Raw genomic sequence first — 15,257 nt, 5'->3', positions numbered from 1 at the left:
AGCCTCCCAAGTGCTGGGATTACAGGCATACGCCACCACGTCTGGCTAGGACTCTTTTAAAAAATATAATCATTATAGCATTGTTCCACCTGAAAAGCCCCAGTAATTCTTTAATAAAATCAACTATCTAATATGTATTTATATTCCCAATTGTTTCATAATTATTTTCCCCTTTATTCATATTTTTGGTGTTTTTGAGACAGGGTCTTGTTATGAATTTCAGCTGGCCTTGAACTCATGGTACTCCTCCTGCTCAAGCTCCTCAGTGCTGGTTATTATAGGCATTTGCCAACATGACTGGCCTACACTTTGAAAAGGTCATTCTTTTTTAAAATGCCTCTAAGGCCTCTAAGGCCTACAACTGGCCATTGCTCAATACGTTTTCCATGTCTTTAAATCTATAGTTTCCCCCTTCATTTATGTATTTTTCTTTTTCTAATTTATTTGTTTTCCTCGTGAATTACTTAAAGTATGGATTTTGCTGATTCCATAACAAGGGTGCTTTTTTACATGTTCCTTATTATGTACTATTGTAGTCCATTTTATGTTGCTGTAACAAAACACCTGAGACTGAGTATTTTATAAGAAAAGAGGTTTATTTGCCTCACAGTTTTAGAAGTCCAACAGCATAGTGCTGGCTTTCGCTTCTGTGATAGCTGATAGCATAGAAATCACATGACGAGAGAAGCCAAATTGGTTCTCTAGCAACCTACTTTGTGGTAATTAATCCAGTCACACAAGATCAGAAGTATACTCTCATGAGACTCAACTCAAATCTGAGAAAAGCAGTAATCCATCTTAAAGTCCTAATCACCATCTCTTATAGGCCTTAGCACCTCACTACCATTATATTGGGGTCCGCCTTCCAGCCTGTTGGTGTTTGGGGATAAACCATACCCAAATCTTCACCACTATGTTTTGTATACATTTATTGAATTTGTTTTTCAGAAGATTTTTATTTTGAGAATCACATCCTGTATTTGGACAGTCTTAGTCTAATGTTAGCATGTTTCACAGTAGTATGCAAAACAAACTGTTTTAGTTCGACTTTGCTTTTATTTTAACATTAGCTCTTTGTCTCATTAAAAATATATAATGAATGTTATTATTTCCCCATCTCCCTACCCTTCCTTCAACCCCTCCACCCCTCCCTATTTACAAAGACTTTGTTTCTGTTTTTTCCTTTTCTCATAATAAGAATCAAGGTATATCATGTAAAGGTACAAATTTCCAATGATGAATGTGATCATATTGCATACCTAAAATGTACCAATAAACTTAATGAATAAAAATTCTGAAAGATAGGAAGTAAAAAAAAGATTATATAATGCAAATTATAATGTGCTTACATTTGCAATGATGAAAGATTTTAAAGAAAGTCTAAGTGAAAATATTTAGGAAGCACCATTCAAGTATTTAAAATACTTGAGAGAAGGTAAATTTTAAAGTTTTTATTATTTAGTGTGTTGTACTGGGGATCAATCCCAGGGCCTTGTACATCCTAGGGAAGTGCTGTACCCCCCGCAGTCCAGGACAGGTTAAATTTATAATCAAGTTTGACATTAGCATTAAATTCTTACCTTCTAAATTAACAGACTAGGTATTTAATGTCCAAAGCTGATTTTTAAAAAGGTAGAGAACTCATGTTTTTACAATGAATGTGGTGATGATTTTCTGATTTCAATGTATTTGAATTCAGACTGCAGAGATGAATGAACGCTTGCAGAAAATGGGAGAGTCTTCTCTGAGAAATTTCAGAATGGACATTGAACAAAGTTTGTACAAATTTGAAGGAGAGGATTATAGAGAAAAACAGAAGGTAACTTTTTACTCTTAGACTTTACACTCTCATTACCATTTCTCCCCATAAGAATTATAACTCGACACTGGCATGTACTTAATACTCTGTTATAGAGTGAAAGTTGAGGTAGTTCAGACAATCTCCTGCAAAAGCTATCTTTAATGTATCTTAATTCAGTATCGTCATCCTCACTTGCTGCTGCCTCTACAGGTATCACTTACCTGAAATGTTTGGGATTCGAAATATTTTCAGACTTTATATTTTCATAGACTTTACTTCTTGGACATTCCAAATTTGAGTATGTGAAATCTGAAATACTTCAGAAAGTTTTTAAAAAGTTTTGAATTTTGGAGTATTTTAAATTGTGGATTTTCAGATTTTGGATATGCAACCTGTATTTACTACTTTTGCGGTTGAGAAGCAATATGGGATTTTTGCGGAGTTCTGAACTTAAGCTGAAATCTCAGCTCTATCACTAATTAAATAACTTTGGGTACTCAGTTTCTCACTTATCAAGTGGAGGTTGTGATAGTTATGTCATAGATAGAGTGAGTCTGATGAGGAAATCAGTTTATATTTGTAATTAGCAAAATGCTTGGCATTTATTAACATTCAGTTAATTACATGTCAAAAAAGACTTTATGTATGGTCTCTTTTGAGAATAATATCTTGTAATATACATCAAGAGAAGGTTCTGTTTTGTTTCTTTATACTAGAATTAAGACTGTAATTTTAATTTATTTATTGTATTTTTTTTTGTGGTATAGGGGATTGAACTCAGGGCCTTCACACTAAGCTACATTCTCAGACATTTTTATTTTCAGACATTCTCAGACAGGGTCTCTCTAAGCTTAGTTGCAACCTGGGCTAGAACTTGTGATCCTCTTGCCTCAGCCTCTCAAAGTGTTGGGATCACAGGCATAGCCCATCGTGTCCAGCTAAGCCTATAATTTTAAAGCTTTTCCTGTTTGTTATGTCTTTAAACTTACAGAATGATTGCAAAAATATTACAGAGTTTACATATATTATTCTCTCAACTTCCCTTGATGTGTTAGTTTAATTATTGACTCTAGGATGCTAGTTTTTCTTTCCCTAATGTCATTTTCCTTTTCGCGTGGATCCAATCTGGGATCACACATTACCTTGTTTTTTCTGTCCTGGATATTGAACCTAGAGCCTTTGCACTGAGCTATATACTCAACCCTTTATTTTTTATTTTGAGACCTGGTCTTGCTCAGGCTGTGCTTGAGTGCTCCTGCCTTAGCCTCCCATTGTGTTGGGACTACAGGTGTGTGCCACCACACCTGTCCAACTTTGCATTTTTTAAAACAACAGACTTTATTTTAAAGAGCAGTTTTAGGTTCACAGCAAAATTAAGTGGAATATACGATGTTCCTGTATACCCTATCCTCCCCACACATATGGCCACCCCCAATGTCAGCAGAGTTGTACATGTGGTAGAGTCATGAACCTATGTTAACAAATCTTTATCCCCAAAAGACTGTCATTTGCATTAGGATTCTCTCTTTGTGTGGTACATTTTATAGATTTTCAGACATGTGTGGAAATATATCCACTGCGCTAAAAATCCTGTATGCTCTGCCTGCTCATCCCTTCTCCCTGGCAACCAGTGGTCTTTTTACTGTCTGCATAGTATGCCTTTTCCAGAATGTCATATAGTTGTATGTGGCCTTTTCAGATTAGCTTCTTTTGCTTTATTTAGGTTTCTCCTGTGTTTTATCTCATGGCATCATAGTGCATATTTTTTTAGCACTAAGAAACATTCCATTATCTCTTTTACCTCTGTTATTTACCCTTTACCTGCTGAAGGGCATTGGGGTTGATTCTAAGTTTTGGTATTTATGAATAAAGCTGCTATCAACAACTGTGTACAGTTTTTTTTTTGTGGGCCTAAGTTTTCAGTTCCTTTGGATAAGTACTGAGGAGCATGCTTGCTGGATTCTATGGTAAAAAGTGTGATTACTTTTGTAAGAAACTGCCAACCTTTCTTCAAAACAGATGTGCTATTTGGTATTCCCACTAGTGGTGAATGAGAGTTCCTGCTAGTTCACATCCTTGTCAGCATTATTGTTGTTAGTATTTTGGATTTTGACGGTTCTAATAGGCGTGTAGTGTATTTCATTGTCGTTTTAATTCCAGTTCCTTAATGACATATTGAATACATTTTCACACACAGCACGTAATTACCATCCAAATATCTTCTTTGGTTCAGGTCTTTTGCTTATTTTTTTTAATTGGGTGATTTAGTTTCTTATTGTTGAGATTTAAGACTCCTTTGTCTATTTTGGACAGAGGTCCTTTAATCAGATATGTCTTCTACAAGTATTTCTCTCAGGGGGTGGCTTGAATCTTCTGATTTTCTTGGCCCCATTGCATTTTTCTTGCTGTGTGTCCTTAGTCTCTTAAAGTCTGTGACAGTTCTTTAGTTTTTGTTTGCCTCCCATGATCTTGACGCTTTTGGAGAGTACTTACCTGTTATGTCGTAGTTTATCTCTCTTTTTGGGTTTGTATATTTTTCTCATGACTTGACTGAGATTATGCATTTTTGGCAAGAACACCACATAAGGGATATTATGTCCTCAGTATAATGTATCAGGGCATATATGATGCTGCTACATCTTACCTTTGATGATGTTAAGCTTGATCACTTAGTTGGGGTGATATCTGCTGAGCTTCTGCCCTGTAAAGTTACCATTTCCCCTTCTGTGCTTGATACCTTGGGGGAGATGATCGCAGACTTCTACTCACTGATCATAATGCCTATTGGTGGAGTTTGCCTGCAACAGTTATTATTGTGGTGTTTTCCTACTGCCAATTTTGTCTTTACTTCATTCCATCTATTTTGACAAGTTGGGATTTTTCAGTAAGGAAGGACTGCTCTTTCTCCCCACTTATTTATATTTTCAGATATTTATATCAGTATGAACTCATGGATATTTACTTTTTGTTATTGTCCAATTCTATCATTATTCATTTTGTTGCTCAAATTGCTCCATAAGGCTGTTATAGTTTTTAACGGATAGAAAAGCATCTTGTTAAAATAAAAAAAACTCATATGTCTTGCATTTACTGAGCAATGAGAAGTGAACCCTTTTTGCATTGCAACTAGTATGCTGCTAGTGCTTTGTTGCTGTCATTTCCTTCTGTTTTTGATTCTTGACTTATATTTGTGTGGTTGTTTTAATCTTAACTAAGACTGCTTATGTTCTATCCTGCTAAGATGGGGGCGATGGCCTGTCTGTACAGGGTAGAAATTGCTTTTCTAATATGCTATTTAGATCCAATTATGTAATGTGAATTTTGAAATTATTCCTATGGGCTTATGGGTACTAGGAGGTATTTTATAAGGTAGGAAAATATTAGTAGAGTCTAAAATTCCATCAAAGCCTTTTATCTACCCTTTTTTGTGGTGCTGGGGATGGAACCCAGGCCTCCCATGTGCTGTGCATGTGCTGGCTCACTGAGCTCTGTCCCCAGCCCCTTTCACATTGAGTCATAGTAAAATAATTGTCTATTTCTAAGGTAACAGATTTTCCTGTGCTTTTAATTCTAGCAAAACGATGTTGTAAAAATATGGACAAATTTTAATAATAGTGATAACTTGTAGTTTTGTAATTGAATGCATGACAATAATAGTAGTGTCTAAAATCAGATGGTTTTTGATATTCTGAAGGGAGATTATATTTTATTTCTGTTTATTTGTGTTTTCTGGATAGGTTCATAAATTAAATTCTGGATAGCTTTGTAAATTACCCTTTGAAAGAAACTGAAAACCTGAGGGAATATTGTTTATAAATCATAGGAATTTCATGTTAAGGTAGATTTTCATTTGTCATTTGTTAAACGTGCAACATTATTTCATTACTATACCTAGTGAATTAAGTCATGATGGTTGACCTTAATCGTCAGTGAATTAACTTGAATAAGTTATTATTAAAGTACTCTCATGTAAAACAAACTAATCAGCATGATTTGTTTATAAACTTCAGGTATTGGCCTTTAACATTTATTTCAAATTTGAATTCTCAGACCTTCAAATAAGTAAATATTAAATACTTCAAATAAGAAAAGATTAAATACTTCAAATAAGTAAAGATTAAATGATCAAGTATATTACTTTAAGAAAGTTAATTTAAAAATATTAGTAATTTATTTTCACTCTAATTGAGAAAAATCAATTTTGGTTGTTTATAGAATTTCTTTTCTATTATTGTCAACTCATGCTAATGCATCTGCGATGAAAAACAAAATTCATTACACTGTGGTGGGTATTTCTTTCTTTCCTCCCTAGCCCCATCTCTCTCACTGTCTCTGCCTCCTTTCCTTCCTTCCTTTTTTGCACTGCTGGTGGTGGAACCCAGAACCTCACATGTGCTAGCTAGGCAAGCACTCTACCACTGAGCTCCACTCTCAGCCCTAGCTGTGGATATTTCTCATTTTACTTAAACATCACATTATAATATCCTTAACTCAGCCCCTTGGACTTGGAATAGACATTAGAAGTCATTAACCATTCTTGTAATTCAGAAATCCCAATGAGAGCATCTAGGACAGGATCCAAACTCTGTTTGAATGTTATAGTGTTGAGAGTCTTAGTCTTCCCAGGATAGTTACTTTCGCTGTTTTATATTTCTGACTCTCAGAAAACTTCTTACTTGACTTATAAGGACCTTTTTTTGTGGTGTAGGGGACTGAACACAGAGCATGCCAGGCAAGTACTCTACCAGTGAGTCACACACCCAGCCTGATCTATATGTTCCTTGATGAAAGAGATTATTTTATTCATGTTTGTATCCTGGGCACTGACTTGCAGGTGATGCAGTGGGTACTTAATGCATAGCTGTTAAATTATATTGAGTAGAAATTTACTTCCTTGTAAGTCTTCATATTGGTTTTATTCTTGTAGTTCAGAAAAGAACTGTGGTCATTTCTGTTGTATGGACATTCATGTATATGAATGCCGTTATGATGTCTGACTTTAGTCTTTACTTCTCCAGATGATTTGTAGATTACTAACTATCCTGATCATTTTAGTTTATCAACCACTCTTAAAATAATGTCAAGGTTGGAACTTAGCCCTTAGATCGAACAAATAGATTGAGGCAACTAATAGTAGATTAGTGGCTTCTTCTATGTCATTAATGGCTTACTTTATGCAAGCCATCAAGCACTGTGAAGTCAAGAAAAAAACATGCATTAGCAACCCATTCCTCAAACTCTAGAACTTTTCATTGTCAGTTTTGTCTCTTGACTATTGATATATATTTTCTGACTGATAGTGGAGTAAAATTTTTAATGTTATCAAATCATTGTTCACACTACTTTGGATGTTTAATACTGCCTTACATTTAACTCTTGGCCATTTAACTAATGCATTCATAAATTTTGTCACTTTCATTTGTTCGTTTTTGATTCTGGGAGTTAAACCCAGGTCCTTGCATGTGCCAAGCATACATTCCACAACTGAGTTACACCCCAACCCCCTATGGTTGCTTTTAATCTTCAAGGTAGGTATCATTATTCTCATTTTACAGATAGATAAAATTACTCTGATGTAGTAATTCTGATAAAATTCAGATAAAATAATCATTTCCCAAAGCTTACAGCTGGTAAAATGACAGACTTTGGATTTAGCTCTAGGCCTTTTTGATCCCACTGACTTTTCCCACACCATACCTCAGCTAACCCTCTCCAGAACGTTTCATTTAAGCATTTCTCTTCATTTGAATGAAGTAGGGAGGAGGGATAAATGCCTGTCATCTTGATATTCTTCATTTACCCACCTCATCTATTTTATAATTCATACACTTACCTCAGTAACCAGAATCTCTATTAACTTTTTTCTTCTGTGTTAGTTACCATTTATTTAAATTGACACCATGCTAAGCAGATTATATGCAAATTCTCAAAGAAGAACTAATTTTGAAACTATTTTCACAAAGGAAAAGCAAACCATCTTTGCACCTAAACTTGGTGTACAGTACAGGTTCTGGAACTTGGGAGGCACAGTTGTGATTTATAAAGCGCATTTCGATTCTAACAGCTTTGGTTTTCTCATGCTTCTTGAGCCTTGATGTACTTCATGGTGATAAAACAGTTTGGAGTAATTAAAGCCCTTGTTCTTGCTTGTCGTACATAGCTTGGTATGGTGGAATGGATTGAACCTCCTAAACGAGAACGCAAAGCAAACTACGCAGTGGATGCCTACTTTAGAGAGGCTTTGCGTGTCAGTGAGCCAAAGATTCCAAAGGTAAAACAGCACAAGGCCAGTTTTTATGGCCTGTAGTACAAGTTTTCTTGTGACACGGTCTATGATTTAGTTTTATTTATAGCACTACCAAATCATAGTCCCTAAAATCTAACAATAAAGTACTTGACATGGCCTAGCCATGTAAATAGATTCCATTGTATTTCTTTTTCCTTATATAAAAATAGTAAAGTTAAGTATGTTCACTTCATATAATTCATTAAAACAAATATATATGTAATGCATTTTCCCCTCACAGGCTCCACGTCCTCCAAAACAGCCAAATGTTCAGGATTTTCAATTTTTCCCACCACGTTTATTTGAGCTCCTGGAAAAGGAAATTCTTTATTATCGGAAGACAATAGGTTATAAGGTAATTTTTCAATTTTTAGATTAGTGTGATATAACCTTTTAAGAAACTAAAAACTGTTAATCTAGAGTAGGTGTTCCATTTTAATGTGAGTAAAAGCAAATACAACATTTTTAAAGCCAAAGGGGAGATTCAACTAGAAGTAACGTTTCAAACTGCTGAGTCACTCAAGAGGATCATCACTAACAGTGATTAATGGAGAACTTTCCAATATTTCACAAGATTAATACCTATAATAACACATTATTTTTGTTTTATTTTTAATTTAATTTTTATTAGTACATCTTTGCAGTACATAATGATTACATTCATTGTGAGGAGTTGGTACATGTGTATAAAACATCGTAATTCTTTTTACGTCCCTTCCCTTTCCTTCCTTGTCTCTTCCTTCCATCTCTTGGTCCCCTTTGCATTTGTGAAATTAGCTATCTCCATTTCCTATTATCTATCTGAATTTTATGTTGCTCTTTAATTTCTTTATACTTGGGATTTCTCATCTAAGAGAAATTATGTGATATTTAAGCTTGTGTGTCTGATTTGTTTTACTTAACATTATGGTTTCAAGGTGCATACATTTTCCTACAAATGACTCACATCTGTCCTTCATCCTAGCAGAGTAATACTCCGTTGTGTATAAGTACAGTACCCACATTTTCTTTATCCATTCATCTGTTGATGGACATATAGGTTGCTTCCAAGATTTAGATATTATGAGTTGTGCAGCTTTATAAACATGGGTATGCATGTGTCACTGTAAAATAACGTCAACTCTTGGAAAAGCCTACTAGAAAAATAGCTGTGTCTAATGGAGTTCCTATTTTTAGTTGTTTTCAGAAATCTTCATACTGATCTCCATAGTGGTTATACTAGTTTACATTCTCACCAACAATGTACCAGGAATCCATTTGTTCTGCATCCTCTCTAGAATTTGTTATTATTTTATTTCTTGATAATAGCCACTCTTTCTGGAGTAAGATGGACTCTCAGTGGCCAGAGATGTTGAACATTCTTTCATGTATTTACTGGCCATTTGTACTTCTTCTGAGAAGTGCCTATTCAGTTGAGTTGCCTATTTTTTGATTGTGTCTTTTATTTTGGGTGTCTAATTTTTTTAAAGTTCTTTATATATTCTAGATACTAGTCCTTTGTTCAAGGAATAGCTGGCAAAAATTTTCCCCATTCTGTAGGTTGCTTATTCACTTTCTTCATTTTTTCCATTGCTGTACAGAAGCTTTTAAATTTAATATAATCCCAACTTGTTGATTGTTGGCATTATTTTTTGTGCAATTGGGATTCTGTTCAGAAAGTCTTTGCCTACAACTATATCTTCAATAGTTTTTCCTTGACCCAGCTGTACCTTTTCTTGATATCTTCCTGAAAGAATTGAAAGAATCATATCACAGTGTTATATGCACACTCGTGTTTATAGTGGCACAGTTTATAATAGCTAAATCTTGGAAACAGCCCAAATATCTGTCAATTGATGAATGGAAAAGATTGTGTGTGTGTGTGTGTGTGTGTGTGTGTGTGTGTGTGTTTTACATCATGGAGTACTACTCTGTCTTAAAGAAGGATGAGTTTCATACATTCATAGGTACATGGATGGACTTTGAAACCATACTCTTAAGTGAAATAAATCAGACACACATTTAAATACTGCATTGTTTCTCTGGTGTGAAAATCCAAAAGTGGAAATAAGGACTAAAATGTATAATAGATATTGGGAAATGGGAAGAAAATATTCAAATGGGAAGGGGAACAAGAGAGGAGGGTGGGAGAAAGGAAGGAAGGGACAAGAAAAAAAGTGAAAATAGAAGGGAAAATGGAAATAAAGCTTTTGTACATAGAGAGGGAAGGGGGCCTAAGAGGGAGGGAATGGGATAAAATAAAATTTATTAAAAAATGGTTTTGCCTATTTCCACCACGAGATTGTTTTAATATTTAGATATTTGGTTTTTCTTTTGAGACAGGGTCTCACTGTGTAGCTCAGGCTGGCCTCAGACTCATGGTGATCCTCCTGCCTCAGCCTCCTAAGTGCTGGGAGTATAGGCGTGTGCTACCACAACCAACTAATATTTAGATCTTTGATCCATTTTAATTTTAGTACATGGTGCAAATCATGGGTCTAGATCTGCATGTGTATTTCCAGTTTTCTCAGTACCAGTACCCAGTTTTCTCTTTGTTAAGGAGGTTGTCTTTCCTCCAGCATGTTTTTGGCTCCTTTGTCAAGGATCAGATGGCTGATTGTGGCTGGGTTGTTTTTGCATCTTCTATTCTGTTGCATTGATCCTCACCTCTGTTTCACTGTAGCTTTGTAATGTAACATGAATCAGAGCAATTTCAAAGAAAGTGAAAAAAGTTGTACCTCAGAATAAATAGGTAGATTATAGATTCAAAATGAAAAATAAAAGCAATTAAAATAATAGAGTACTTAGCTTCATATGCCAAACAGATACTATCTTATTAAAATGTTTATAATACAAGTTTAGAACATTATTTTCTATACTTCTGTTGACTGGTACTAGTGAGACTTGATAATGTATTGAAGTGTTAGACCTCGGGTAGTAACCAAATATTTGTGTGGAACATTTTATAGTCTATAAATACTTTAACAATGCTTCATTTGATTCCTGATAGCCTCATGAAATGTGTATTATTATGATTTCCATATAATAGGTGAGGAAATTCACAGAGGTTAAGTGGCCTTGCTCAAGGTGGCTGTGGTTGCTGATCTCTAACCCAGTTCTCAGTATTTAAATGCTCTGCTCTTTCCACTCAGACATTCTGGGCTATTTCTGCATGTGATATAACCCTGCTTCTTTCCAACATCCTAAATAAGGACTGTGTTTATAGTGGTGTGACATGTCATTTGGGAGGTAGGCCAAGTGGCAGTCAAGTAGCAGCAATAAAAAAATCATTCCTGATGATAGAACTGTTTACGCTCCTTCTTTGGTGATACTGAAGTTTTGTTCTCTAAGATAATTACACGGTTCACCGCATTCTGGCCACAGATCTGGTTTGGATGTAAACAGTGTCTTTCATTACAGGCAGTTTGTGGTTTGGGGTGAGGTCTTACAGTGACTCTTTGGGTGATGGCCAGCTGGAAGAAGATGGAGAAGGAAACCTCAGAAGATGAGGGAATGAAGGCACAGCTGTGAATGGTGATAGAAAGGAAGAGGGAGAAGAGGTGTAAGGAGAGGAAAGGGGTGAGTGGGGATAAGTAAGGTGGCATGGAACTCATGCTGTCTTACACCTCATGGTGACCTCTTCCTCACCTCCCAGAAAAGCATCAAGAGAAGGAGAATGAGTGAAAGGTCTTTTTTCATTTAATACCTATTTATTGAGCACTGGTCTGTTTGAGGTACTGTGCCAAGCACTTGGGATAAAGTGGTGACTAAGACAGACAGGGTTGTTCACCTTAAGGACCTTAAATTATGACAGCCAAGGCATACATGAAACAAACAGCAAGGTGCAAGGATGTCCTTATTTGTGCTGTGAGGGAGCATAACGTGGCTACCTAATGTGTACTGGGAGAGCACCCCAGTGTTCCCTAAGCGAGTGCCACTTAAAGTGAGATTAGAGCCATGTGAGTGAGCTGTGTAAAGTATGGGGGAGAAGAGCTCTGATAGGGGCAGCTCCCATGTAAGACCTTGAGGTTGGAAGAAGGAGGCCACTCTCTGGAACTGTGAGAAGGCAGTTATACAGGTGGTGCGATGGTAGAGGCAATCCCATGGAGCATTATAGGTCACGTCATGAGTCTGAACTTAAGAGCAAGGGCCAACACCATTGAGATGTTTTTAAGACAGTGAAGTTGTTGGCCAGGTGGTGAGAGATATTTATTTGGGCTACTTGTGTTGTATATTATTTCAGGTTCTTTATAAATATTAGTTCATTATCCTCCAAACAGCCCCGGAGCCACATGCTTATTTTATAGATGAGAAAAATGAGACATAAGTTGACTGATTTGCCCAAAGTCATACAGTTTATAAATGGTAAAAGACGATCCAATTTATATTTTTGAAGGATCACTGTGGCTGTGATGCAGAGAATGGGGTTTACCTGGGGAAACCAGCCAGGAGGCTATCAAATAATCAAAATGAGAGAAGATAGTGGCAACTTGCACTGTGCTGATGGTGGCGGGAGACCCAATGCCCTACTGTTCTGCTCTTGGCCTTGTGTCTCTTCAGCCCCATTCTGGATTGCTTCTGTAATGTCATAAGACTTGCCTTGATTCCCCCTGTGCATGCCTAGATGAGGATTTGCAAGACTACATAAGAATACATTTTGGATGTTGGTCCTTTCTGAACCTTGTCTCTTTTGTTCTTTACCAGGAACTATGGACCTGAGCTAAGGTGGGTTCTTTAATTGGGTGGGTTTCATGTTGAGTTCAGAATCTAGACAGATTGGCATGGCATGTTATCATCTGCAACAGCTTCAAGGGTGATGCGTGATATATAACTGTCAGACAAATGCGCTTAAGGAATATGTAGCACTGACCTCCCTCCCCTGTATCTCTGGAAAACTCACCAGGGCCATGAGATGAATAGAGCACTAGTTTAGTCTCAGATTAACAAGACTGCTATAGTGGAGTCACCTGGTATTCTAGTCACCTAGGCTGTCAAAAAGGGACTCCTTTCCCCTCCCTTTCTGCTTAAATGATGGGTGGCTAAGGGGAGAAAGATGTTGTCCATAGCTTGGGACACAGCAATGTAGTTCATAGTCATTTTTTATGTATTTGGAGTTCCCAAAGTCTTATTCTGTAGTAATTTGGGGTGGGGAGTAGCTAGTTTTGAAGCCCTTGGGAAAGAATGTTTTTTGAGAACCTGTTTATATTCGCAATTTTGTTATCTATTTTGTTCTTCCTCCTGTGCTCAGCACAGCAAGGTCACAGCAGTACTGCTGATAATAAGGCCTGGAATTAAAGGGTTTGTTTTATTTGAGGCCAGGAGAAGTATTTGTTTGGCCCTAATCACTTGGTGGTTAGTAGTGCATTATGTATCAATTTTTCCTGCTGTCTAAGCTTTGACCTTGTTGCAAGAAGCTTCATTGCTCTTTGGAATTAAAGGCGTTATTGTGCAGTATTTAATCACATGTTCACTAGAGTCTTTACTTTGGAAGAGGATAACTTAATTCAATTTTAAATTGCAGTATAAAAATAAAAAATATCTGGAATTAAATCGATTACCTAGAGTGAAAGTTTTGCCATATTTAAAACTGAAGAAAGCTGTAGAACATTCTAACATTTATTCCTAATAAAAAATTCTTTAGGGAAAAATATAAGCATTTGACAAATTGAGAAAGTTCCATAATCTTTGTGAGTTTTAGAACTGTCACTGTGGGCTACCTATTTTGCAGTGGCAGAGCTAAAATATGGTGAGCTGATTTCAGGTTACTGCTTTCATTTTGTGTGCTGTCACATTTAATTCAGCATTCCATATTTCTATGAAATGCTTGCTCAACTCCTAAGAAACTAGGACTCCAAAAAGGTTTACACTATTTCACAGCTCTTAATCACTAATTGTTTAGGCTTTGACTAGAAATCCAAATAATAATTCATGGCCAGGGATTTAGCTTAGTGGTTCTGCTGCCTTCCTCGCAAGCACAAGGTCCCGAGTTCGACCCCTGCTACCAAAAAAATAATAATAATAACTGAGATTTCCTTTTGAAAAGAAATTTTTAATGTATGCATTGTGTTCCTGGGCAACATAGTAAAATATAGAAGTACTTTGGATACCCCCCTAGGGTATCTGTTTAGTAATGTTGGTCTATAATTTGTCTGTTTAATTTTTATATAGAACTTTGAAATCATTCCTGGAACCTTAGTGCTAATAAGAACCTCATGAGGTAAAAGTGTATATGTTCTTTTAAAAAATGATGAATCGCCGGGTGTGGTGGCTCACGCCTATAATCCCAGCACTTGGGAGGCTAAGGCAGGAGGATCGCTCTGAGTTCGAGACCAGCCTGGGCTACATATTGAGTTCCAGGTCAGTCTCAACTAGTGAGACCCTGTCTCAAAAAAAACCCCAAAATAATGATGAATATTAAGGAGAAGATTTTTGTAATAGGAAGGGGATATAGGAATTTGGAATCATTTCTGATTCTGCATATTTTAGAAGATTTGTATTTTAATAATTTCCACTTCTAGAAGTTAGATAGTAAACACAAGCATTGATGAAGTCATCCTTAAACTTTGCTGTATTAAATATGTTCAGTGGGTATGAAAGAAATTTTCTGCAGTGGATCCTAAAATCTAATGATATCACATAATATTCTGACTTTACCTTTATTAGAAGGTCAAAGGGGGAAATCTTTAGTATTAGGAGTATCTGTGTAGGAATAAACTTTTTATTTTATGTGAGTATATTTATTTTCTGCCACAAATCAGATGTTTATTAAATACTTCATTTGGTTTGTTGAACATAGAAATTTTGAAAATGATTGACTGAGAAATACGTTAAAATCAGAGTTTTTCTGAACTAAAATTTGATGCCAAAGTCATTTCACATACCAGCAATTTAAGGGGTCTATTAAACTGTAAAGCTATATCTATAATTTTTCAATTACTAGGAATTTTCCAACAGAAAGATGTTGAAATAGTTGTACAATGAACGTCATATATGCACCACGAATATTTTACAAATTACATCTTTTAATGGTATATGCCTTTTAATTTATGTTTCTTTTTCTCCAGTCCTCTATCATGTGGATAGTTTTCCTGTTTTAATGCATTTCACAGTTGAAGCATAAATACATTTTATCTGGAAACACTTCATTGTGCACATCATTAGTCAGAGTTCAGTAATTTTATGATTTTTAAA

The 15,257-nt window shown here is 35.9% G+C and overlaps 1 protein-coding gene across 7 annotated transcripts in view; it reads left to right on the top strand.

The window, feature by feature from the left end:
- The window catches only part of Smarca1 (SWI/SNF related, matrix associated, actin dependent regulator of chromatin, subfamily a, member 1), a 72,537-nt gene that overhangs the window by 34,537 nt on the left and 22,743 nt on the right, over positions 1-15,257 (top strand). For 6 of the 7 annotated variants that reach the window (XM_033760320.1, XM_033760319.1, XM_010608022.2 and 3 more), the window contains 3 exons: positions 1,700-1,819; positions 7,962-8,072; positions 8,329-8,442. In XM_033760320.1, the coding sequence (XP_033616211.1) occupies positions 1,700-1,819; positions 7,962-8,072; positions 8,329-8,442 (345 nt within the window). The remainder of the gene's footprint in view (positions 1-1,699; positions 1,820-7,961; positions 8,073-8,328; positions 8,443-15,257) is intronic. The other variant, XM_010608023.2, reaches the window with a different exon arrangement.

Source organism: Fukomys damarensis, unplaced genomic scaffold, assembly GCF_012274545.1.
Source record: "Fukomys damarensis isolate Sample0158 unplaced genomic scaffold, DMR_v1.0_HiC HiC_scaffold_39, whole genome shotgun sequence".
NCBI lineage: Eukaryota > Metazoa > Chordata > Mammalia > Rodentia > Bathyergidae > Fukomys > Fukomys damarensis.
The sequence above is the reverse complement of the archived record's forward strand: the minus strand, read 5'-3'. Positions and strand labels throughout refer to the sequence as shown.